General features: G+C 40.2%; 1 protein-coding gene across 3 annotated transcripts in view; it reads right to left on the bottom strand.

Annotated features, from left to right (window-relative positions):
- The window catches only part of LUZP4 (leucine zipper protein 4), a 40993-nt gene extending 15809 nt beyond the window's left edge, over positions 1-25184 (bottom strand). For 2 of the 3 annotated variants that reach the window (XM_038588118.1, XM_038588116.1), the window contains exons 1-4: positions 25021-25184; positions 9250-9381; positions 7622-7740; positions 2877-4240 (exon numbers count right to left, since the gene is read on the bottom strand). In XM_038588118.1, the coding sequence (XP_038444046.1) occupies positions 2877-4240; positions 7622-7740; positions 9250-9381; positions 25021-25111 (1706 nt within the window). In that variant the 5' untranslated portion in view covers positions 25112-25184. Of the gene's footprint in view, positions 1-2876; positions 4241-7621; positions 7741-9249; positions 9410-25020 lie in introns of all 3 variants that reach the window. The other variant, XM_038588117.1, reaches the window with a different exon arrangement.
- Between the last annotated feature and the right edge of the window lie 730 nt (positions 25185-25914).

Below are 25914 nucleotides of genomic sequence, written 5' to 3'. Positions count from 1 at the left end.
TGAGATCCAGAGATAGTAATTCCCTCAATCCACTAGTGACAGAGTTGGGACATAATATGTCTTCATATTCTTAATGTTGTTTCTGCTCACTCATACTTTTAGGGGACATTTCTTTAAAAAACACAGACCAGATTCTCACTGGCATCTTCTTTCAAGAAATAAAAAAATACTAACAGCTAGGTAACAAACAAAGCTAGGGAATAGTGAAGAATTGGGGAATAAAAATAGGGAAATCAGTCTGAAGAAGACTTCTGTTTTCAGACTGATACATAGTAAATTAGGGATTTTCAACCCAAAGATCTGATTTGTCAATTATAATCAGGTTTGAATCTGTTTCAAGAATTACTTGCAGGATGCCTGGGTGGCTCAGTTAGTTGGGTGTCTGCCTTTGGCTCGGGTCATGATCCCGGGGTCCTGGGATCAAGTCCCACTTTGGGCTCCCTGCTCAGCTGGGAGTCTGCTTCTCCCTCTGCCCTGCTTGTGCTCTCTTTCTATCTCAAGTAAATAAATAAAATCTTAAAAAAAAAAAAAAAAGAATTACTTGCAATGCTGGAGTGGTAATAAGATGTCCGTTGTCACTCTACAATTGGCACTTAAATGGCTAGCATTCCAAAACTAAGTATCTCATTTTCTCTGAAGCTATTATCTGTGTTTGGAAAAGCTTTCATCAGGTGGACAGCCCAGCTAATGTAAAGATATGCACTTTGCCATTAATTTCATGTAAATTACTTAGTGGAGGGTAAAAAAGACAGTTTTTGTTCTGCTGTGCTTCTCTATTTACACATCACTTTAGCCAAGGAAGGTATCTGTCTACGTATATCATTACCATATCAGGAAAAAGGAGCAAAAGCTGAAATCAGGTATTTGAGGAGTGTTAAGAATCCAAATTCCAGGGCAGCCCAGGTGGCTTAGCAGTTTAGCACCGCCTTCGGCCCAGGGCCTGATCCTGGAGACCCGGGATCGGGTCCCACGTCGGGCTCCCTCCATGGAGCTTGCTTCCCCCTCTGCCTGTGTCTCTGCCTCTCTCTCTCTCTCTCTGTTTCTCTCATGAATAAATAAATAAAATCTAAAAAAAAAAAAAAAAAAAAAAAGAATCCAAATTCCCACCTTGTTTACAATAAATCCTATTTAGAGCTTTTGAGAATCATATTGTTTTTTTCAAAATTGAGAAAAGTTAAAAAAAAAATTGAGAAAAGTTTTTACAAATCCCCATAAATAAATAGTATTGTGAATATGATATCATTCTTTATTCCACTTATTCACACAACTACTTGTCTTTTATTTAGACCACACTGGACTTCTACATTGGTAGCTTGTTTAAAGCAAAAGTGTACTTAGCACTGCCTGGTTTGTCATCTTCTGGTGAAGCTGCACTGAGGGGAAAATTTTGTGTGAGGGCATATTACTAAAACCCTCATTTTATACTTGGTGCAGAAGCCAACTCCAGGTCTGAGGAGTATTATTACACCTAACTGGTCAACTTACATATAGTACTAGAAAGGAGAATTATGGAGTAGAAGAATTCATCTCCAAGGGGTCAATTATAAAAGTGTATTAATCTTCTGTACTTTATGCATTTTTTAATTCTTCTATAATAGTTTTGCATTTGATAACTTCAACCTTAACCAAGCAAGTACTACTTACTTGTGCTGAGGCTACAAAAAAATTATAAGAATAGAAGATAAAGGAGAAAAAAACTGAACAGAATTGTTAATTATAGTTACAAATGTAAAATGACAGAAATATGGCATTGGACCTGTGGAAGTGTCATGCCACCTGACAAACAAAAATTACTGTATCAAATGAAGTGAAACATGAAAATCCCTGAGAAATGCAGGGATTTTAATTTTTATATCTTAATTTTTCTAGCTAATTATTTGTGATTTGTGTACTGTTAATATAAGTAGGATGGGGAACTTTTGCATTAAAATGGTGCCCACATCAGACATTATATACACAATAACCACCACATAGATTTTGGAAATAATTTTTAGCTGAAACTAGTAATTCTGTGCAGTTGTTAATATATGCTAAAATATGTGACTAGACATTTGTAGACAATACAAACTGAAAGCAATTCCTGAGAACTTCAAACTGAAAATAAACTTTTACTCAATTATCTAGTTAATTAAATGGTTTGTCGTTTTTAAAACTCAAACAATTTGCTATGAAATTTCTTTTTTTTCCGGGATAGACAGACATAGCCTGTTTTATAAAGCAACAGTAAATACACACAATATATTCAAGATATATTCAGAAGGTTAGTGTTGCACCTATGCATAGAATAGCATCCTCTCCTATGGCCTGACAGGAGGAAAGCCGAAAAGTTCAGCTGCCCAAAGATACACCTATTATTTGTGTGCTGAGGACTCTGAATACTCTTTAGGAAGGAGACAGAGGAAGGAAACACAGAAATTCATTATCAGAGATTACATATTATCAATCTAGCATAGTTTGTTAGCTTAACTAACCTAGCAGGCTGGAAGTTTCAAAGGGAATGGGCACCAAATCAATATATTTTATTGTGAAGAAGGCTCAGTAGCAAAGGCTGAGTACATGGGACTCTGCCAGGGAAAGTCAAGCTAGATGAAACAACTTAATGAGGGCACACTGGCAAACTGGATGATACTAAAGGCAGTCAGCAGATTGAAAGAAAACTGATGCCATGTATACGTTGCCTCCATTCTATCAATATCTTAGTCCCAATACAATGTCTGCTACAAAACATAGTTAGCCACTAAAATATAGATATATAAAGGAAGATGCCCTTACATTTCCACATTATTCAACACATTATACTAATAATATAATATAATAATAATATAATACTAATAACACATTATACTAATACTAATAAGTATTTATTATGTTTTTACCTGTCATATTCAGACTCAATTTTGGGTGATCTTTTGAATCTTTCTACTGGTGAATGTCTTCGATATCTCCCTGATTGGCCATGAGATCTCCCTGATAGGAGATGAGATCTCTCTGATGAGACATGAGATCTCTCTAATGGAACATGAGATCTCCCTGATAGAACATGCAATCTTTCTGATGGGACATGAAATCTCTCTGATGAGACATGCAATCTCTCTGATGAGACATGAGATCTCCCTGATAGGAAAGGAGATCTCTTTGAATAGTCATTAAATCTCTCTGAGTTGTTATGAGATCTGTCTGAGTGACCATAAAACCTCTCAGTGTAACCATGAGATCTCTCTAATTGGCTAAGAGACCTCTCAGTGTAACCACGAGATCTCTCTAGTTGGCTATGAGATCTCTCTGTGTGGCCATGAGATCTCTCAGTGTAACTATGAGATCTCTCTAATCGGCTAGGAGATCTCTCAGTGTAACCATGAGATCTCTCTAACCAGCTAGGAGATCTCTCAAAGCGGCCAAGAGATCTCTCTAATCGGCTAGGAGATCTCTCAGTGTAACCATGAGATCTCTCTAATGGGCTATGAGGTCTCTCTCTGTGGCCATGAGATCTCTCTAATTGGCCATGAGATCTTTCTCTGTAGCCACGAGATCTCTCTAATCGTCTATGAGATCTCTCAGTGAGGCCACGAGATCTCTCTAATAGGGTAGGAGATCTTTCTGTGCGGCCACGAGATCTGTCTAATAGGCTATGAGATGTCTCTGAGTGGCCATAAGATCTCTCTAATTGGCTATGGGATCTTTCTTTGTAGCCATGGGATCTTTCTGTTTGGGCATGAGATTTCTCTGACCGGCCATGAGCTCTCTCTAATTGACCATGAGATCTTTTTGTTGGGTCACAAGATCTTTTTGTTGGGGCACGAAATCTCTCTGGATGGCCACGAGATCTTTCTGGTTGGCCACGAGATCTCTCAGATTGGCCATGAAATTCCTCAGGTTGATTACGAGGTCTCTCAAGTTGACCACAATATCTCTCAGATCGGCTACTAGAACTCTCAGACTGGCTTTGAGATCTCTCAGACCGGCTTCGAGATCTCTCAGATTGGCCTTGAGATCTCTCAGACTGGCCATGAGAACTCTCTGACTGGCCACGAGATCTTTCTGACTGACCACGAGAACTCTCCGACTGGCCACAAGAACTCTCCAACTGGCTACTAGAACTCTCAGACTGGCCATGAGAACTCTTTGAATGGTGTCGACTTTCTGATGATTGGCCTTGAGATTCTTCTGATTGATGCTGGTTCCCCTCTGACTGGCTTCCACTCGTCTCTGTTTGGGACTTAGAATTGTCACTTAACTTCTCCTGCAAAGAACCACAATTTGGCAAAACAAATGTAATGATATTTTGTCAAAGCCATTTCTATGTTCAAATTTTTTTTTAGAATTTCATTGCCCCTACTTTTATAGACTAAACAGTTTTCAGAACTAATTTGTAGAGAATGCTCTGATATTTCAGGTCATTGGCACAAAGAATATCATGCATATAAAACTTAAATAAAATCTTTTAAATATAGAAAATTTGTTGCTTTGCAAATTTGAATATATTCCAAGGTGTTTTACCTAAAAAACAATAGATTCTGTGACTTTATAGTTGAGAGGAGAAAGAATATTTAACATTTTACAGTACAAATCCTAGAACCAAAAGAAAGTATTCAAAACCATACAATTCTTCACCTGTTTCAGATCATTAAAAAGAAACTATCTCTTCATTATGCATTAATACTTAATTCTAGAAAGAAAGACAAATATGTGAGGGGAAAGATAGCAATAAAGAAAGCAAAAAGTTGGCTTAATACTGTTCAATAAATAAATTGACCTGGCAACAATTCAGCCTTTCTACCTTTTCGATTTTTTTAAAAATTTATTTATGATAGTCACACAGAGAGAGAGAGAGAGAGAGAGGCAGAGACATAGGCAGAGGGAGAAGCAGGCTCCATGCAGGGAGCCCGACGTGGGATTCGATCCCCGGTCTCCAGGATTGTGCCCTGGGCCAAAGACAGGCGCCAAACCACTGTGCCACCCAGGGATCCCTACCTTTTCAATTTTTAAAACAAAAGGGCAGTAGAGTGAATTAGCCAAATGGAAATGATGAAAACTTTGACAAATCTCTATTATGTTATATAAATACAAGAGGATAAATCCATATGGACGATGCTGTGAAATCAAGCTTTCCACTAGTAAATATTGCCTGGCAAATAAAACATCCCTGAGACCTGCCATTGTGACTTTCTAATATAAAGCTAGCAGAAGCTGGAAGCAACTGTTAAAGGGCACAGATGCACTGGTATAAAGAATATTATTCACATAAAACTTTAGTAAAATGGGGGCACGTGGGTGGCACAGTCAGTTAAGTATCTGATTCTTGGTTCAGCTCAGGTGGTGTTCTCATGGTTGTGAGTCAGGCTCCATGCTCAGGGCAGAGTCTGCTTGAGATTCTCTCCCCTTCTCCCTCTGTCCTTCCCGTTTGTGCAATCTCTCTCTCTCTCTCTCTCTCTCTCTCTCTCTCAAAATAGATAAATCTTTTTTAAAAGTAGTACTCACTTTAAAAAAAAAACACTTTAGTGAAATGGAAAATATGACAAATTTGTTGCTTTGCTAAAGCACAAAGCCATAGTCACTCTCCAGCCTTTCTACCATAAAATATAAATGAGAAGGTTGGGTGGAATGCACATGTACCTCTTTTCTAAGTGATTAGTGTTGGGAGAATAATGAGTCAGCAGAAAGGATTGAGACCCATCTCCTAAAGACCCATATGCATCCAAGTACCCTTCCCAAGGAGCTTGTAGTGTTTCCACAAATGTTTATATAAGAAATAGTTTCATCAACTAGGATATGACATATTTCTACCTTTAAAAGAATGAAATGCTTATTAAGTTTTCTTATAAACCATAAAAACTATCAAAAAGAATTGTGCTAAATATATACAATTGATATTAAGACTAAATCTTGTACAGTATAAAACTAGCTTATTAGAATTTCAAAACAGGATTGAAAACTATAATTGTTAATTTATCAGCAAAGTAATTATGCTTAAATTTTGACAAATATTTTGGCAAATATTTCTTTGCCACAGAGTATTTTTTTTCTGGTGTTTTCTGCTATAATGACAGTCTCAAAAGTCTTAAAAGTATGAGAGACAAAAAGGTGCTTTAAATTTGAAAATCTGGGCAGCCCCAGTGGCGCAGCGGTTTAGCTCTGCCTGCAGCCTGGGGTGTGATACTGGAGACCTGGGATCGAGTCCCACATGGGGCTTCCTGCAGGGAGCCTGCTTCTCCCTCTGCCTGTGTCTCTGCCTCTCTCATTCACTCTCTCTGAATGAATAAATAAATAAATCTTTAAAAAAATAAATTTGAAAATCTAAGAATTGTTCCATCACTATATTGTACACCTGAAACTAATATAACACTACATGTTAGCTGTCCTGGAATTGAAGTCTTAAAAAAAAAGAAGTAAATACTGTTTTACAATAATTCTCAGCTCATTTATGCATCTCAGACTGTGGAAGATGTAAGCTCATGTCTTTCTTTCCAAACTTTATAAAAAACCTCCTCACCCTACAGATTGTCACCTGTTAGGGGTACCTGGGTTGCTCAGCCGATTAAGCATCCAACTTGATTTCAGCTCAGGTCATGATCTCAGGGTCATGAGACAGAGCCTCACATCAGGGTCTGCATCAGGCTCCACAATGCACATGGAGCCTGCATAAGATTCTCTCTCTCTCTCTCCCTCCCTCTCAAAAATTTAAATAAATAAATAAATGTTACCTGTTAAACTTTCTCAAGTCTTCCCAGTCAGAATGAATCACTGCATCCTCACAATATATAATGTATACCTTATTAGAGCATGTATTGCAACTTGCCTAGCACTAAATTTTTTTCTTATCTTTCTCTCCTATCACCACAGATAATATTTGAAGCAGGACTGGCTAGTACCTTGCATAGTACCTGTGCAAAGTAGACAATATTTACTAAATCAACTTAAATTAATCCTCTATTTGAAAATGCAACATGTTCCCCTCCAAAAAAACAAGATTTATTTATATAATTTGGCAAAAATGGCTTAAGTTCCCAGAACCGCCATTTTTTTTTTTTTTTTACTAAATGACCACATAATACCTTCAGAAGAATCAGTTTATAGGCCCAGCTAAAACAGTAGCATCAGTGTTAGCTTTTGAATCTGAATAGGAGGACCTCTCAAATTCCTGTCCAGTGGCTGGCTTATTTATATAAATTTAGAGGTGATGGGTTTCTACAGGGTAGTATGTCCCATCCATTGGACTCAGGGTATATTTCGTATCGTATATCATCTGACTTGTTTTTTACAATTCATTCACAAAGGTACTAAAAGTGTTTTATACTATACCTTAAGATCAAAGACTCTATATGAGGGCAGAAATGAGAATGATCATACAAAACAAACCACAACGAAGAATTTATTTTGGCATTTTAAAAACTCAAAATTTCTAGCAATGATCAAAAATAGCCAAAATTAAATGTTTATTAAAACAGTTACAGAGGAGGAAAAAAATCAATGAAAATATTGGGTTTGTATTGTGTTCAAGGCACCAGGAGGGAATACTAAGAAACAATCTCTGCTCTCAATGGAATTTAAAATAATCCTTAATATTAAGAATTATATTAAATTTAAAACCTTTTATATTGGTTAATTCTCAGTGTTTATTTACCTGCTCTTTTACAGGCTGCTTGTTTAAAGTGCTTTGTCCAGACTTGAATCCAAAAGATTCTTGGTATGGGTTTTTATCAGGATTTTCTTCCTCAGTGTTCTTTCTGAATCTTGAGAATCCTTTGAAAAGTAATTATTTTCTGTATTTTCAGTCGGTAAATTCAACATATCTTTCAGAAGTGTTATCTGTGATCTCACTGTTTTAAAGCTATGCACTGGGTTTTGCAAAACTTGAAATTTCATTAGTCTTACATCATCCGAGAGTCTCACTGAATTCTGTGAAAGTCTTTGCTATACCGTTTCTATTTGCACACCTTAATATAGTAGTCTTCTCTGTATACAATACCTCAGATTTGTTTTCATATGCCAACAAAGTTGGGGCATATCATCCATCTACTAGAAAAAGAAGAGATGGAGAAAAACTGCTTTGCATTAATCATGTGAATATTTGCCTCAGTTGTCTGCTTTGCTTTGGGTGTAAAGATAGTTTAAGGAACAAAGAAGATGGATCTCCAAAAGGCTCACAAAGATCAATTTTATGTTCAGTTAGAAACATGAGAGTGAGATGGGGCACCTGGGTGGCTCAGTTGGTTAAGCATCCGACTGTTGGTTTTGGCTCAGGACATGATCTCGGGGTCGTTGGCTTAAGCCTTACACCAGGCTCTGTGCTCAGCATCTGCTTGCCCCTCTCCCTCTGCTCCTCCCTGTGTGCACTCTCCCCTCCTCTCTCTCTCTTAAATTTTAAAAAAAGAAACATGAGAATGGGCCACCTCACCATTCTCAGCGGCTTTGTTCCTATAATAACCACAATCCCTCCTTTTCTCAGAACCTGCTAAACCACTGAAGGATTCAAACAAGGACTATCATGAAACTGGGTGGGCAACTGGCAGGGGCTTGAAGTAGGACACAACCTGTCAAGATGATTCCAGATCTCCTTGCTGAAAAGACTTCTCTACAAAAGCAGTCGGCAGCAACATTTTTATTAATATATACAGACTGGGGCACCTGGGTGGCTCAGTGGTTGAGCATTTGCCTTCGGCTCCAGTCATGGTCCCAGAGTACTGGGTTTGAGTCCTGCACCGGGCTCTCTGCATGGAGCCTGCTTCTCCCTCTGCCTATGTCTCTACCTCTCTCCCTGTGTCTCTCATGAATAAATAAATAAAATCTTTAAAATAAATAAAAATAAAATAAAATATGCAGACTGCACTGATCAATGGGATTAGAAATACAAAAAGGCTTTCTTCATGTTCTATACTTTGCCATAGGGCATTTGTCTTTTCAAAATGTGGGTGCCATGGTGCCCAGATTATTAACCATGCTCTTATCCCTCCTGTATTGCCTCCTAAAGGTGGAACTGGACCAACCAGGCAGGTCTGTGAATAGGTATAGAACATTTATCATTCTCCTCCTTCTCACCCTTATGGGAGAAACACATATAAATTTTAAAAACTGTTTTCATTGGTCATGGCATAAATTCTTACCAACCCTATAATGCCTACATTTCCAAGAAAAATAAAACTAGCAACATAATGCAACTTCAGAATACATTCCAAGTTTGTAAATTTGCTTACCTAGTTATTTACAAATATTTCAGATTCTTTACAATGTTTGATTTTTGGTATACTTTACCTCTCTGATGGTACTGCCTATGACCATTTGATCGGCGTCTTGAAATCACACTCCTTTTTTTACGGTTCTGTGTTCCATTCTTTTTTGGTTCAGTTTTTGGGCTTTCTATATTTTTGAGGATTATAATGTCATCTGTATTAGAAAAACACATAAAAAAACCCTAAGACAATAGAAAAAGCTGAATTACAACATGTTTCAAGTGAATAATCTATATTCTATCTCACCATATTTCAGAACATTGTAAACATTGGTAGCCCTGAAAAGTGCTAACAGTATAATAAGAATGAACTTGTGAGACTATAACAAAAATCAAACAATGCAGACATTTTAGGGTTAGTTTCCCGGAACAATAAAGAGAAAGATTCCTGTTAAACAGATTTATAGTAACTTCATTCATGCAAAAATAAAATACTTTCAGAGTCAAGTAGCCTAAAGGGGAAATCATTTAAATAAACAATTTCACTAAATGTTGTAGTTTCAGAGAAACATAGAGCAAGCGTCTGTCCCGATGAAATATAAATGCTAGACAATTAGTTGCATTTATTCTTGTGAATTGTAAGAAAGGAAGCAATAGTGATGGACATTCAGAGGACGCAAGGAACCAAGATGAGCAAGGACAAACCAAAGAGGCAAGGAAGAAGCAGACTCCCCACAGAGTAGGGAGCCCAATGTGGGACTTGATTCCAAGACCCCGGGGCCATGACCCGAGCCAAAGGCAGACACTTAACCAACTGAGCCACTTAGGCGCCCTGGAACAGGAAGATTTATTTTTTTTTAATTTTTATTTATTTATGATAGTCACACACAGAGAGAGAGAGAGAGAGAGGCAGAGACACAGGCAGAGGGAGAAGCAGGCTCCATGCACCGGGAGCCCGATGTGGGACTCGATCCCGGGTCTCCAGGATAGCGCCCTGGGCCAAAGGCAGGCACCAAACCACTGCGCCACCCAGGGATCCCAAGGAACAGGAGGATTTAAAGACTGGATGTTTTATCAGTGGATAAAAGCTTACTTAAGTCAAGGGACCTTAGAAATAACCACAAGCTGGGCATTTGGAAGGAACTGGAGATACTAGAAGAGAGAGGGGGAGATGGGAAGGGTACAAAAGAGGAGGCAGTTGTACACCAAAGATCATCCAATTCCTTCATTATTTTGCTTAGTACTAGCCCTGCCTCGGGTCTTCAAAAATCTGATTCTGATTTTCTTTGAAATGGCTGGCATCTTCAAAGGTAAAAGTCAGGGTAAAGTTCAACAATCAGTTGAGTGCCATTTCTTGACCAGCCCATTTTAAGCCTTTGTTCTGTCTGCCCATCGGCTCCCAATGGTTATAGCATCCTGCAAAGACATAGCCTTTTAGTTCCTTGTATTCCTCCCACATCCTCTTAACTTCTCATTTTTTCCCTCTGTTCTTTCCCCTGTATTCGACATTTAAAATCTGTATAAATCTCTGCATGGAGTTTTGCCTCATTACACTATAAGAGAGTTCACTAATCAGAACATCTTGCAAGGCACCACTTTGCATAATCAATTTGAAGTAGAATGAACAGGAAAATGTTATTTTAATAAGAACATCACATTGAGATGGAGGATCACTAGCCCAGGTGGTGCTGAGACAACAGAGATTTTTTAATCTTTGTTAAAAGATTAAAAGCCAGCCACCTTGCAGGGACCCAGTGAGATGGCTGACTTCCTAAATAGGAGAACAAAACCTCAGAGAGAAGAAAGTGAAGAGCAAGCTCCTCCTTGAGTCAGTGGTATGTTTACAATGACGTGAGGGAGTGATCTAGGATCAGTCTGTCTTGTGGCACTTATGGGCAATTTTCAATGACTTAATTTTTCCTGACCTCTGAGTCATCAAAAATAAGGCAAGCTCTGTCTTGGAATCACATAAGGATTAAATATGATAGAAAATATCTTGAGGAGACACCTGGATGGCTCATTCAGTTAGGTGTCTGCCTTCGGCTCAGGTCAGGATCCCAGCGTCCTGGGATCGAGTCCCTTGTCAGGCTCCCTGGTCAGTGGGAAGTCTGCTTCTCCCTCTCCCTCCCCCCACTCCTTGTGATCTTTCTCTCTCACACTCTCTCAAGTAAATAAATAAAGTCTTTAAAACAAAGAAAAGAAAGAAAAGAAAAGAAAAGAAAAGAAAAGAAAAGAAGAGAAAAGAAAGAAAAGAAGAGAAGAGGAAAGAAAAGAAAAGAAGAAAAGAAAAGAAAGAAAGAAAGAAAGAAAGAAAGAAAGAAAGAAAGAAAAGAAGAGAAGAGAAGAGAAAAGAAAAGAAAAGAAAAGAAAAGAAAAGAAAAGAAAAGAAAAGAAAAGAAAAGAAAAGAAAAGAAAAGAAAATGAGCCCAAGACATTTTCTTGGCTTGAAAATGAAAGAAAAGAAAAAAAGAAAATGTCTTGGGCTCATGCAGGACTACAGCTACAGTTGAGAAGCAGGCTCCCCACAGAGCAGGGAGCCCAATATGGAACTTGATCCCAAGACCCCGGGGCCATGACCCCAGCCAAAGGCAGACACTTACACATAAAGTCTCTTGGCACAGTACCTGGCATACATGCGACACTCAATAAATGAGACAATAAATGAACAAACGTTTATCGAGTATCTCATGTATGTCAGGTGGTGCATCCCCACCCTTAAAGGTCAGCAGAGATCATCCCCACTTTTTAAAGAAGGAAACAGACTTACATGACTTACTTGAGGGCAAAAGATTAATATGTTAAGAAGCCAGGACAGATTCTAAGTCCAAGATTCTTGCCACTACATTACACTTCTTCCTTCAAAAGCTCAGCTATCGGGGCAACTGGGTGGCTCAGTCGGTTAAGCATCTGCCTTCGGCTCAGGTCATGATCCCAGGATCTTGGGATGAAGTTCCGAGTCAGGTTCCCTGCTCAGCTGAGAGTCTGCTTCTTCCTCTCCCTTTGCCCCTCCCCGCTGCTTGTGCTCTCTCTCACTCTCATGCTCTCTCTCAAATAAATGGATAAAATCTTTAAAACAAAACAAAAAACAAAAAAACTCAGCTATCCCAGGGCACCTGGGTGGCTTAGTCAGTTAAAGGTCCTGGGATTGAGCCCCCAGTGGAGTCAGGCTCCCTGCTCAGCGGGGAGTCTGCTTCTCCCTCCTTCTACCCCTGCTCTCTGCTTGTGCACACACATTCTCTCTCTTTCAAATAAGTAAATAAAATCTTAAAAAGAAAGAAAAGCGCAGCTATCCCAACGATGAGGAGAACAGCACCCAGGCTAGTGACCCTCCATTTGAATGCGATATTATTAAAATAGCATTTTATTTTCAATTGTTTCTTTTTTTTAAGATTTTATTTATTTATTCATGAGAGACACAGAGACGGAGGCAGAGACAGGCAGAGGGAGAAGCAGGCTCCATGCAGGAAGCCCAACGTGGGAGTCAATCCTGGGACTCCAGGATCACACCTGAGCCAAAGGCAGATGCTCAACCGCAGAGCCACCCAGGCGTCCCTCCATTCTGTTTCAAATTAATTACACAAAGTCAAGTTTAGCACTCAAATAGTGTAAGGCAACCTCTAATACAGTATTTGAGCACTCATTTTGCCCTGTCCCCTTGATTTCTTCAGCCTCAGATTGGTATACAACCATAATCAGTCTTGTTCTGAACCATATAGTGCTATGGAATAGCTATGGTGTGGCTTCACTCTTTTGCTCAAAAGAACTTAAGTCATTTGATCTTTCAAACAACCACCCTGCAACTCACATAATCCTTTTTAATTCATGAATGAAATATATAACATGGCTCCAGAAATTCTGAAATTCCTCCTCCCCCATAAGCAAATCCTTCTCAGTAGTTTAAACATAACATTATAAGGACTTTGGTCTTAGGGTCACTCTGACACTGCCACATGAATCCTGTGGATTTTTTTAATCCTTTACTTTTAAATATATTAGGATAGGGATACCTGGGTGGCTTAGGGGTTAAGGCGTCTGCCTTTGGCTCAGGGCATGATGCTGGGGTCCCAGGATCGAGTCCTGCATCGGTGTCCCTGCAAGGGGCCTGTTTCACCCTCTGACTGTGTCTCTGCCTCTCTCTGTGTGTCTCTCATGAATAAATACAATCTTTAAAAATAATAAATAAATAAATAAATAAATAAATAAATTAATTAATTAATTAATTAATATACGGAAGCATTTTCCCATGTCAGTCTGACTCAAAGCAAATATCATATAGCTCCCTAGTACTATGAATGAACAAACATCAGAGGAAAAAGCAGTGAATAGCAGTAAATGTTGTACATTTCAGGCAGGATTCCTTTTCTTTTTTAGTAAAAATGTCATTTCCAAACAGGCTTTACAGAGATTGACTGTCATTGTTCACATTCAACAAATGGGTAGAGGTTTCATATCCGCTACCTGGCCATCAGCATTGAGATATTTTGACTTAGAGTAATTATTCTAGAATATTCTAGAAGAGAGAAGGTAGAAATATACTCTGATATCCATCCAAATCTACAAAAGAGACTCTCTGGGTGAAAAATACATTATTTTCCCACTTATTTAACCTTACTGTAAGGCTTTTGTTATGGTACTGACATTTACATTTTCATAAAAATACTGCTTTCACCCAATTTAACCTCATAAGTGATGGTACTGGCTTTTCTTTAAAATATCAGCAGCCCTGGGGCACCTGGATGGCTCAGTCAGTTCAGCATCTGACTCTTGGTTTCAGTTCAGGTCATGACCACATGGGTCCTGAGATCAAGCCCCACATCCCTTGGGCTCCACTTTCAGCGAGAGGTCTGCTTAAAGATTCTCTCCTTTTGGGATGCCTGGGTGGCTCAGCGGTTTAGCGCCTGCCTTTGGCCCAGGGCATAATCCTGGAGTTCAGGGATTGAGTCCCACATTGGGGTCCCTGCAAGGGGCCTGCTTCTCCCTCTGCCTATGACTCTTGCCGCTCTCTCTCTCTCTCTCTGTCTCTCATGAATAAATAAATAAAACCTTAAAAACATAAATAAATAAATAAACCTATTACCTCCCTCAAGCCCCACCTTCTAATACCAACCCTTAAAAAAAAAAAAAAAAAGATTCCCTACTTCTGCCCCTCTCTGCACTGGCACTTTTTTTTTTTTTTTTTTTTTTGCACTGGCACTTTTTATTTCTCTCTCTCTCAAGTAAATAAATAAATCTTTAAAATATCAGCAGCCTGGGGATCTCTGGGTAGCTCGATGGTTTGGCGCCTGCCGTCAGCCCAGGGCGTGGTCCTGGAGTCCCAGGATCAAGTCCTGCATCAGGCTCCCTGCATGGAGCCTGCTTCTCTCTCTGCCTGTGTCTCTGCCTCTCTCTCTCTCTCTCTCTGTCTCTCATGAATAAATAAATAAATAAAATCTTAAAAAAAACAAACTAAAATAAAATATCAGCAGCCCTGTAATGTGGGTTCAGATTTAATGACCACACCCACAGCTGGTATATAAAATTTACTTAGCTAATAGGAAATTCCATTTTTTCTTTGGTATTTTCCATTTTTGTTATATTTTCCCCACAAATTTCATGTCAAAAAGGCTCATTTGTGCAAAGGAAGATAAGCACACTAAAGGAAGGCAGGAAGACAAGCCACACGGACATAGCAGGAATTTATCCTAACAGTCTATAATGCAGGTAAATGAAACTCTGTTTATAAGCTGAAAAGTACCTCATTGGTATATTTTAGACTTGAAAGTAACCACCCACATATATGTTTCATTTAAACTGCCTCCTAAAAAAAAATAAAATAAAAAATAAACTGCCTCCTAGAGGGCAGCCCTGGTGGCACAGAGGTTTAGCGCTGACTTCAGCCCAGGGTGTGATCCTGGAGACCTGGGATCAAGTCCCATGTCAGGCTTCCTGTGTGGAGTCTGCTTCTCCCTCTGCCTGTGTCTCTCATGAATAAATAAATAAAATCTTAAAAAAAAAAAAAAAACCCTGCCTCCTAGGGCACATGATGTAATGAGCACTGGGTATTACATAAGACTGATGAATCACTGACCTCTACCTCGAAATTAATAATAATTTTAAAAAGGATTTAGCATACACATGAAAAAATTAAAAAATATAAACTGCCTCCTAAAAAAACCCCAACTGCCTCCTAAGTCAGCTTTTCTGAAATAAAGACTAAAATACAGCATTCACTAACATACAAAGGTAAAAAGAGGCCTAGAATCACCCTGAATCTGGAATGGAAACATTGAGCAGAAAAGCACTGATCCTTTATCTTACAAATGAGAAAACCAAGGCCCAGAGAGGGGAAACGATATGCCCAAGGTTAGCAAATGGCAGAACTGGGATGAGAACAGAGATCTCTTGAATGCAAAGGGTTTTTAAAGTCATGCTAAGATTTTTCAACATTATCTGTATCTTATGGGTCAGATAGTTCTTTTTTTTTTTTTTTAAGATTTTATTTATTTATTCATGAGAGACACAGAGAGAGAGAGGCAGAGACACAGGCAGAGGGAGAAGCAGGCTCCATGCAGGGAGCCGGATGTGGAACTGGATCCCTGAACTCCAGGATCATGTCCTGAGCCGAAAGCAGAGCTTAACTGCTGAGCCATCCAGGCATCCCGGTCAGGTAGGTTCTGTACCCTAACTGTGCATCAGAATCACCTGGAAAGATTTATTTTATTTTATTATTTTTTAAAAGATTTTATTTAGGGGATGCCTGCTTCTCCCTCTGCCTGTGTCTCTGCCTCTCTTTTTCTCTGTGTCTCTCATGAATAATTAAGTAAAATCTTAAAAAAAAAATTTTTTTAAAGATTTTATTTATTTGAGAGAGAGAGAGAGAGAGAGCACGAGAGGGGAGAAGGGTAGAGGGTAAGGGAGAAGTAGAGTCCCCACAGAGCAGGGAGCCAGATATGGGGCTCCATCCCCAGGATCCTGGGATCATGACCTGAGCCAAAGGCAGGTGCTTAACCCACTGAGCCCCCCAGGTGCTCCCTGGAGAGATTTATTTTAAAATATAGGGTCCCTATGCAAGATTATGACTCAGTAGGACTGGAATGGGACTCAAGTATTTGTGTTTCTTAAAAGTCCTCCAGGGAACTCTGATGTTTAGCCCAAATTGCTTGCAACTGCTGTAAGCAAACAAAGAAACTTCAAAGAGTATATGAGTGAGATTATGAAATTGATGGTTTGGGGAGATAGCAATTTATGATCGGCAGTAAATTGCAGAATAAAGTGAGATTACCAAAAGGAAAACCAGTTATTTTGGGGTAGGCAGATGGATGGCAATAGTCCAAGTGTGAAGAGAAAAAAGTTTATACTAAAGTGGTGTGGGGAGGTGGGAGGGACATAAAAGAGAAACAAGAAGTCGTCTCCCCATTCACCTCAGATGCAATGGGAGGAGCCCCCACAGACCTACCCTCTTCTACTCATCTCCTTGCAAGCACAAAGCTCTTCCCCCAGAGCTCACACTATTCTCACTGAACCATCAGTTACCAAAGATAACTCAAGTCACCAAGGAAATGAGGCTGTATTGGGAAGGAAGAGCAACCCATAGAGATGTTCTTAGAACTATCGTAAGGGAGTGGTCTTCCTAGAATTCTCAGTTAGACCCTGAAATACATTACTGCATAACATATTATTATAAATAGTTGTTGCAATCCAAATAGCACCAAATAAACTTTTGTGCACTACCCTAGAATCGTACACACTTGGGATGCCTGGGTGGCTCAGCAGTTAAGTGTCTGCCTTCAGCTCAGCACATGATCCTGGAGTCTCAGGATCGAGTCCCACATCGGGCTCCCTGCATGGAGCCTGCTTCTCCCTCTGCCTGTGTCTCTGCCTCTCTCTCTGTGTCTCTCATGAATTAAATAAAATCTCAAAAAAAAAAAAAAAAAAGGGGATCCCTGGGTGGCGCAGCGGTTTGGCGCCTGCCTTTGGCCCAGGGCGCGATCCTGGAGACCCAGGATCGAATCCCACGTCAGGCTCCCGGTGCATGGAGCCTGCTTCTCCCTCTGCCTGTGTCTCTGCCTCTCTCTCTCTCTCTCTCTGTGACTATCATAAATAAATTAAAAAAAAAAAAAAAGAATCGTAAACACCCTTTATAATATCACTTCTAGGGTAGCCCAGGTGGCTCAGTGGTTTAAGCGCTGCCTTCAGCCCAGGGCCTGATCCTGGAGACCTGGGATCGAGTCCCACGTCAGGCTCCCTGCATGGAGCCTGCTTCTCCCTCTACCTGTGTCTCTGCCTCTCTTTCTCTGTGTGTGTCTCTCATGAATAAATAAATAAAATCTTTATATATATATATATATATATATTCTATATAATATATATATATTCTACAGGGAAATTCTGCATCCAACGGCTGGCATACAAATGAGGTACTGGAACACAACACTTTGCCAGCTGGGAATTGCTTGTATATGATTAAGCACCAATTGAATAACACAGAGACAAAATACTCCAAGACTGCAGAGAAAAGACAGACTACTGTGTACTGGAACAGCTGCAACATCTTTGTGGTGGAGCTGGGTAAGATGGATAAGATGTGAATGAGGGGAAAGATCCCTACCCTCGAAGAAAGAGAAACAACATAAGAAAAGGCTTGAAGCCAGGAATTAATATAGGATGTGCAGGGAGATTAGCTTGGATAGAATGGAATATTAGTTCTGGAAAGTTATTCGGGAAAGTTTCGAAAGACAAGGTAGATAATAAAAAGCCATGAGTGTCAGGACACCTGGGTGGTTCAGTTGATTAAGCATCAGATTTCAGCTCAGGTCATGATCTCAGGGTGGTGGGATAGAGCCCCACATCCAACCAGGAATCCAGCCCAGAGTCAGACTCTGTGATCCATGGGGAGTCTGCTGAAAATTCTCTCTCCCTCTCCCTCTCCCCCTACTCATGCACACTCGCGATAATTTTTTTTTTTTTTAAAAAAAGGAAAAGCCTTGAGCGTCAGTATCTCAATATAGAGTGAGGGATGATAGGAGCTAAGGCACAAGTAGTGAGGGTTATGGACAATGGTGAGGGAAGAACCATATACAATCTCTAGGAGTGCCATCTCAATCTACCAAATAATAAGCACTTACTGAGAGCATTCTATGTGCTTGGTAATATGCTAGGTATTATCTGAAATCAGGAAATTGATCAATACTTTATATTTTTAATTTATTTTTCTAAGATTTTTCTTATTTATTCATGAGAGACAGAGAGAGGAACAGAGAGGGAGAGGGAGAAGCAGCCTCCCCCTAGGGAGCCTGATACAGGACTTGATCCTGGGACCCTGGGATCATGACCTGAGCCAAAGGCAGTGGCTCAACCACTGAGCTACCCAAGTGCTCAATACTTTTTAAATAATAGAGAGAGGAACCCCTGGCTGGCTCAGTCAGAGGAGGCCCACGATGGGTATAGAGATTACGTAAATAAATAAAAACTTTTAAAAAATCAAAAATAAATAGAATATTAATATTATCACTGCACAGCTATTTGAAAGGAAACTGCCATCTTTTCTGTGATCTAATAATTTTAATTTCATTTGACTATCTTTAGAAACTAAGTCCATATTTTAAAGAGAACTTGTTTTAGCAAGCACTGTAAAGCTGCCTAGACTATAAAAGGAGGATAGTCAAAGAAAAAGTTGAATGCTGGGAATATTTGATATAACATTACATCCTTAAAAGCAAATGCATGGAGCACCTGGGTGGCTCAGTGATTGAGCATCTGCCTTTGGTTCAGGTCATGATCCCTGGGGTCCTAGGATAGAGTCCCACATCTGGCTCCCTTCAGGGAGTCTGCTTCTCCCTCTGCCTCTGTCTCTGCCTCTTTCTCTCTATGTCTCTCATGAATAAATAAATAAAATCTTTAAAAAAGGGATCCCTGGGTGGCGCAGTGGTTTGGCGCCTGCCTTTGGCCCAGGGCGTGATCCTGGAGACCCGGGATCGAATCCCACGTCGGGCTCCCGGTGTATGGAGCCTGCTTCTCCCTCTGCCTGTGTCTCTGCCTCTCTCTCTCTCTCTCTCTCTCTGCCTCTCATGAATAAATAAAATCTTAAAAAAAAAATCTTTAAAAAAAAAAAAGCAAATGCATTTGGTATACTCCAAGTCCAGTTGTGCATGGCTCCCAGTCAAGTAGAAAAGCTTTATATAAAACAGATCTTTTATCTCACCTCTTGCCAAATGCTGACTATTCCATTTCTCTCCGAACTTAGAACACCAATATGGTGACACCTCAGGACAAGCTCATATGGCATAGTACCTGTCTAAAACTATTGCAAGATGCAAACATCAGTATTTAAGACACCAACTGTGGTGAAAGTCAAATGAATAGGAAATTTTATTTTATTTTATTTTAGGAAATTTTAATCTTGAAGGTGCTTCAGATTCAAAAAGGAGAAAATAAATATATTTTGGTTTTATAATCTTAAACATCCATTCTGGGGGCCTGGGTGGCTCAGATGGTTAAGCCTCTGCCTTTGGCTCAGGTCATGATCTTAGGGTCCTGGGATCAAGCCCTACATCAGAGCCAGCTTCTCCCTCTCCCTCTACCACCCGCCCCCAGCTCTGTCTCCCTCTCTCTCACTATCTCAAATAAATAAATAAAATTGTAAAAAAAAAATAAATAAATCACCCAGGGAGTCTGGCTGGCTCAGTTGGAAGAGTGTGCCACTCTTAATCTCTGGGTTGAGTTTGAGCCCCATGTTAGGTGTAGAGATGACTTAAATAAATAAAAACACTTAAAAAAATAGATTGTCCAGCTTGAAATGCCATATAACTAAATTTTGATATAAATTATATAACCAAGTTTCTTGTAAAAAGCATAATTATATTTGATGTATATTTTAGAAGGTGTTGAAATCACTATTTTAGCATTTATAAACATTTAAAACATATCCCAATTTTTGTAAACAGTTCTGTCATTTTTAAAATATGTAATATTCCAGGGATCCCTGGGTGGCGCAGTGGTTTGGCGCCTGCCTTTGGCCCAGGGCGCGATCCTGGAGACCTAGGATCGAATCCCACATCAGGCTCCCGGTGCACGGAGCCTGCTTCTCCCTCTGCCTATGTCTCTGCCTCTCTCTCTCTCTCCCTGTGTGACTATCATAAATAAATAAAAATTTAAAATAAAATAAAATAAAATAAAATAAAATATGTAATATTCCAGAAACCTCAAAAAATGTGAGTTTCCTCTCAATTTCTAACAGACTTTGACTATACTTACTTCCAGAACACTTAAAACAGCATATAATTGCACATATTTACTTAACTATTTACCTAGCTATCCCCAAACTGGATGAGAGGCTTGAGAAGAAGCCATTGTTTATTTATCAGTGTACCAAGTGCCTAGCACAGTACTTAATATAGAGTAGATAGTTTATAAAAATTTATGATTTATGATTGATTACATCTGCAAGCAGAAAGGGGTGTCTTTTCTTTCAAACTATAGTAATTTCACCTTAGTCTCCTTTAGACAGAAGTGGTGGACAGGGAAGTACAGTTCCCATTAAGTTCCTACTGTTGCCAGCTCCAATTTCGGTTTTATTTTTGCCTTTTATTTCTTTTTTAATACTTTATTTTTAGGTAATCTCTACACCCAATGTGGGGCTCAAACTTACAACCCCAAGATCAAGAGTCACATGCTCCACCAACTAAGTCAGCCAGGCACTCCATATTTTTGTCTTTTATTTTTAAAAATCACTGTAATACCTCCTGAAAATGTTTATTAGAAACAAGAACAAAAACAAATCTGTAGAGTCTTTCCCTATTTTAGTACATCTTATTACAATAGAAGTAATATCCTTGCATTCAATATAAATGATAAAAATAACAGAAAGTGATATATAGTATATAAATGATATAAACAAACATAAAATTGCTTTTCTAATGTATACATGCAGTTATCCAAAGACAAGTATGCATTGTTAAAAGTAGTATTTTCAAAAAAAAAAAAAAAGTAGTATTTTCACTTTAATAAAGTTATGGGGAAATTTACTGGAAAAGTATGGATTTCTCATCAACTCACAGAAGCAACATGCATTACGCTCTTTATAATGTTTTTTCTTGGCTTCAAACTGGAAGGGCCTTTCATGACTAACCAGTTTTGCCTGTTCCCCTTGAAAAACTCCAAAGCTATACTCTCACCTGTCTGAAATGGTATAAATATGGATCTGGGGGACCAAGGTTTAAAAGCATGAAACAGTGAAATCAACACAAGAAAAGCACTGGAGGGGCAGCCCGGGTGGCTCAGCGGTTTAGTGCTGCCTTCAGCCCAGGGTGTGATCCTGGAGACCCGGGATCGAGTCCCACATCGGGCTCCCTGCATGGAGCCTGCTTCTCCCTCTGCCTGTGTCTCTGCCTCTCTCTCTCTCTCTCTCTCTCTCTCTCTCTCTCATGAATAAATAAATAAAATCTTAAAAAAAAAAAAAGCACAAGAAATATGAGGTTTTACCTCAGTGCTATAGATTCTCCTTGGCTCTAGGATTCCGCCCTCCCCATCGCCCCATTCAGGCTCCCGGTGACAGAGCAGAGCCTAGAGTAATGCAAATGAGGCCCTCACTTCAGGCATCAAAGTTTAGGATGCTCCAAAAAATTCAGTATTTAACACAATGTTTTTAAAAATTAAAACCAATGCAAGAACAATTCCAATGAATAAAATATCAACAACAAAAACCAGATCAGACCCTGTGTGTGTACAGCCTTGCCTCACTTGCTTCATCCTATTCCTTTATTTATAAAAACACGTGACCAGCCAGAGGGTTTAGTTTGTCCTTTTGATTTTTAAAAATATTTCATTAAAAATATTATCTCAAGGAGCACCTGAGTGGCTAAGTGGGTTGAATGTCTGCCTTTGGCTCAGATCATGATCCCAGAGTCCTAGGATCAAGCCCCGCAGGGGGCTCTCTGCTCCAAGGGGAGTCTGCTTCTCCTGCTCCTCACCCTACTCGTGCACTCTCCCACTCTCTCTCAAATAAATAAATAAAATCTTAAGGGTCCTTGGGTGGCTCAGTCAGTTGTTTCTGACTCTTGATTTCAGCTTAAGTTGTGATCTCAGGGGTATAAGATTGAGACCTGAGTCTGGCTCTGCTCTCAGCACCAAGAACCTGCTTGGGATTCTCTCCCTTCTCCTCTGCCCACCCCCCTCATAAAATAAATAAATAAATAAATAAATAAATAACCTTTAAAAATATGTTGTCTCAAAAAAAAAATATGTTGTCTCAAGGCACCTGAGTGGCTCAGCTGGTTAAGTGACCAACTCTTGATCTCAACTCAAGTCTTGATCTTGGGGTCATGAGTTCAAACCCCACATCAGGCTCCACACCCAATGTGGGTGTGAATAAAAAATTATCTCAATCATCAAAAAATTTTTTAAAGATTTACTTATTTATTTGAGAGAGAGAGCAGGGAGAGGGACAGAGGGAGAAAATCTTCAAGCAAACTCCCCTAACATGGGGCTTGATCTCACAACGCATGAGACCAGGACATGAGCCAAAACCAAGCAACAGATGCTTAACTCACTGAGCCACCCAGGTGCACCACAATCATCGAATTTTTATTACCTCCTTAAAATTTCCACCCTTTGCAAGTGCCTCACTTGCCTCACCTTAGTCCCAGCCCTGCCCAGTGACCAAATATTATCTTTTTAAAGTTATTTTAATACCACAAAATATTTCAGAAGTCATGTTGGAGCCTGGGGTGGAGGGCAAGCAGCAGTCTGGAATCCATGGGGCTTCTGTTTGAGTAAAGCCTATTGATGGCCATTGTGAAATAGATTGTAAAAAAACACTAAAGAAAAAAAAAGGCAAGAAAATGTCTTAGGTACTATTCCAGGCCATTCCCCCTCAGAGACAACAGGGAAGGGTAGGCAACTACCTCAACCTTATAAAAAGCATCTAGGAAAAATCCACAGCTAAAATGATGATTCATAGGGTGCCTGGGTGGCTCAGGTGTTAAGCATCTGCCTTTGGCTCAGATCGTGATCCTGGGGTCCTGGGATCGAGTTCTACGTCAGGCTCCCTGCATGGAGCCTGCTTCTCCCTATGCCTATGTTTCTGCCTGTCTCTGTCTCTCATGAATAAATAAATAAAATCCTTTAAAAAATAAAATAGGGATCCCTGGGTGGCCCAGCGGTTTGGCGCCTGCCTTTGGCCCAGGGCGCGATCCTGGAGACCCAGGATCGAATCCCACATCGGGCTCCCGGTGTATGGAGCCTGCTTCTCCCTCAGCCTATGTCTCTGCCTCTCTCTCTCTCTGTGACTATCATAAATAAATAAAAAAAAATTAAAAAAAATAAAAATAAAAATAAAATAAAATAAAATAAAATGATGATTCATGGTGAGACTGAAAGCCTTTTCCCTAAGATCAGAAACGAGGATGTCTACTCTTTTTCTTTTAAGATTTTATTTATTTATTCATGAGAGACAGACAGAGAGAGAGAGAGAGAGAGAGAGAGAGAGGCAGAGACACAGGCAGGGGGAGAAGCAGGCTCCATGCAGGGAGCCCGACACGGGACTCTATCCCTGGTCTCCAGGATCACGCCCTGGGCTGAAGGGGGCGCTAAATCACCGGACCACCCGGGCTGCTCACCCATCTCATTTTTATGGCACACTTTTCCCTCCCCTGATTCCCTCCCTGCTTCCCCCTCCCCGCCGGCGCTCCCTGCCGCCCCCCCACCCCGCATGCCAACCAGCCCTGCCACCATTTCTAAGTTCGACCTTCCCTGTTCAGCTCCCTAACCCTCGACTCAGAATGAAATCTCTTCACACTACTCTTCCCATCCGAAGTTCAGCCCTCTTGCTTCTTCCCTTCTCATTTCTTTTTTATTTATTTTTTTTATTTTTATTTTTTCCCCTTCTCATTTCTAAGGCTGCTCTTGCCTTTCAGCTCTTTCTTCCAGTCAGTTTTCTCCACCCGCTCCCGCCCTCCGCTGCCCCTGCCCCACCTCCTGCCATTTTTAAAGTCGGCCTCCCGCTCTGCTCCCTCCCCCTCCACCCTCTCTTTTCCCTTCACCCTACCCACTTCCAAAGTGGGTGATAGTCCCAAAGAGGACTGAGGGTAAGAGATTACAGGGTGCTAATGGAGAGGAAAGGTGGTCTAGAGTGTATAAGCACCAATCCTCATGCTTATACGGAGGATGCTGGCAAATTGAATTTAAATTAAAAATAATAAAAATAAATTTTTAAAAAACTTACGTTGTAGGAAAGGAAATTTAAATATGTATTTTTGTCAAGTTTTAGGAAAAATACATTATTAAGTACCCGCTATAACAATAAATCTTATCATGCCTCGAAAAACCAAAACCAAACCAAAACCAAAACCAAGCAAGCAAGCAAATAAACCACCCCTTTGCCTAGTCCTATTGCCCACTATCACTCTGAAAACTAGCCCTTGGAAACTAGTCATTTGCTCTCAGATTCAAAGAGTGATTTTCAGGAGCGTGTGGCCGTGCGTGTAGTGGGCAGGTAGTCTGCTATCAATCTGTAAGAGAATAAAATATATGGAGATTGCTGGCTTTTAATTTTCCTCAGAAAAAAAAAATAATAATAATTTTCCTCAGCCTGAACCTTTGCAGCAATCCTTACGCCTCACACAATTTCTGTCGGCTTTCGCCAGTTTCCCGCCTAAGAGGAGTCATGGGAAAATGGGAACAGAAAGGAAGGGAAGGGCAGGAGCTAAGCTGTCCTGGGCTTTATCTGCATTGGGACAGAAGTGGTACACAGAGCACAAGCCTCCCCACCCAGGAGTGTGTGCCTCACCGGGCCACTTCCAGTTTGCCCTAAACCGAGGTCTACTGTTCAAAACCAGTGAGCCCAGACTAGTGGGGGTTGGAGTCGGGGGTTTACATACCTAGAGACATATCTAGAAAGGTCATCTTTCCCCCATTGTTAGATTCTTTCAGCACCTTTCCAGAAGGTGTTGAGCTAGAAACCGAAGCCATCTCCTCCTCAGCGGAACTGCACCGCGCTCTGAGCTAAGCTCACGGAGCTCTCTCCTGCTCACTACTCCCTAGGGGGTCCGGCTAAACTTGTTACCCAATCACAGTCTCTCCCTTCACTGTTGCAAAGGCTCAAGGGGCGGAGTTTAGCAGTTACTGCTCCACAGACATCCTATCAGGAACTTGGATCAAAAAAAAGACCCACCCATTTCTTTCCCGCCCTTTCTATAAACCGTCGCTTCTCTCGTGTTTCCACTACCCAGTCGGCCGCAAATTTTTTCTTCTGTGACAGTCTTGATCCTCTCCTTTCATAACTAAAAAAAAAAAAAAAAAAAAAAGGCCTCTTCGTTGTTGGCATTTTTGGTGACTAGAACCTTATGTTCTTGACGTGACAGACTGGTTCTCTGCTTCCCTTAAATTTGAAATTTACCACAGATCTATCAGTTAGGGGCCACCCACAGGCTTGCAGCACCACATACTTTTTGAGGTCTTCCCTAAAGATGTGTCTATAACATTTCCTAAGAAAAAAATATAATCATTCCGCTGATCACCTTCATACGGCTTGGTATACACTTTTTAAATGTTAGAAGAACCCTGGATGTCGGGATGCCTCGGTGGCTCAGTGGTTAAGTGCCTGCCTTCGGCTGGGGTCCCAGGATCCAGTCCCACATCCGGCTCCCTAGTGGAGCTTGCTTCTCCCTCTGCCTATGTCTCTGCCTTTCTCTGTGTCTCTCATGAAAAATAAATAAAAATCTTAAAAAAAAAAAAAGGACCCTGGATGTCATTGGTTCTTCAGAGAAAATAAA

This window comes from Canis lupus, chromosome X, assembly GCF_011100685.1.
Source record: "Canis lupus familiaris isolate Mischka breed German Shepherd chromosome X, alternate assembly UU_Cfam_GSD_1.0, whole genome shotgun sequence".
NCBI lineage: Eukaryota > Metazoa > Chordata > Mammalia > Carnivora > Canidae > Canis > Canis lupus.
The sequence above is the reverse complement of the archived record's forward strand: the minus strand, read 5'-3'. Positions and strand labels throughout refer to the sequence as shown.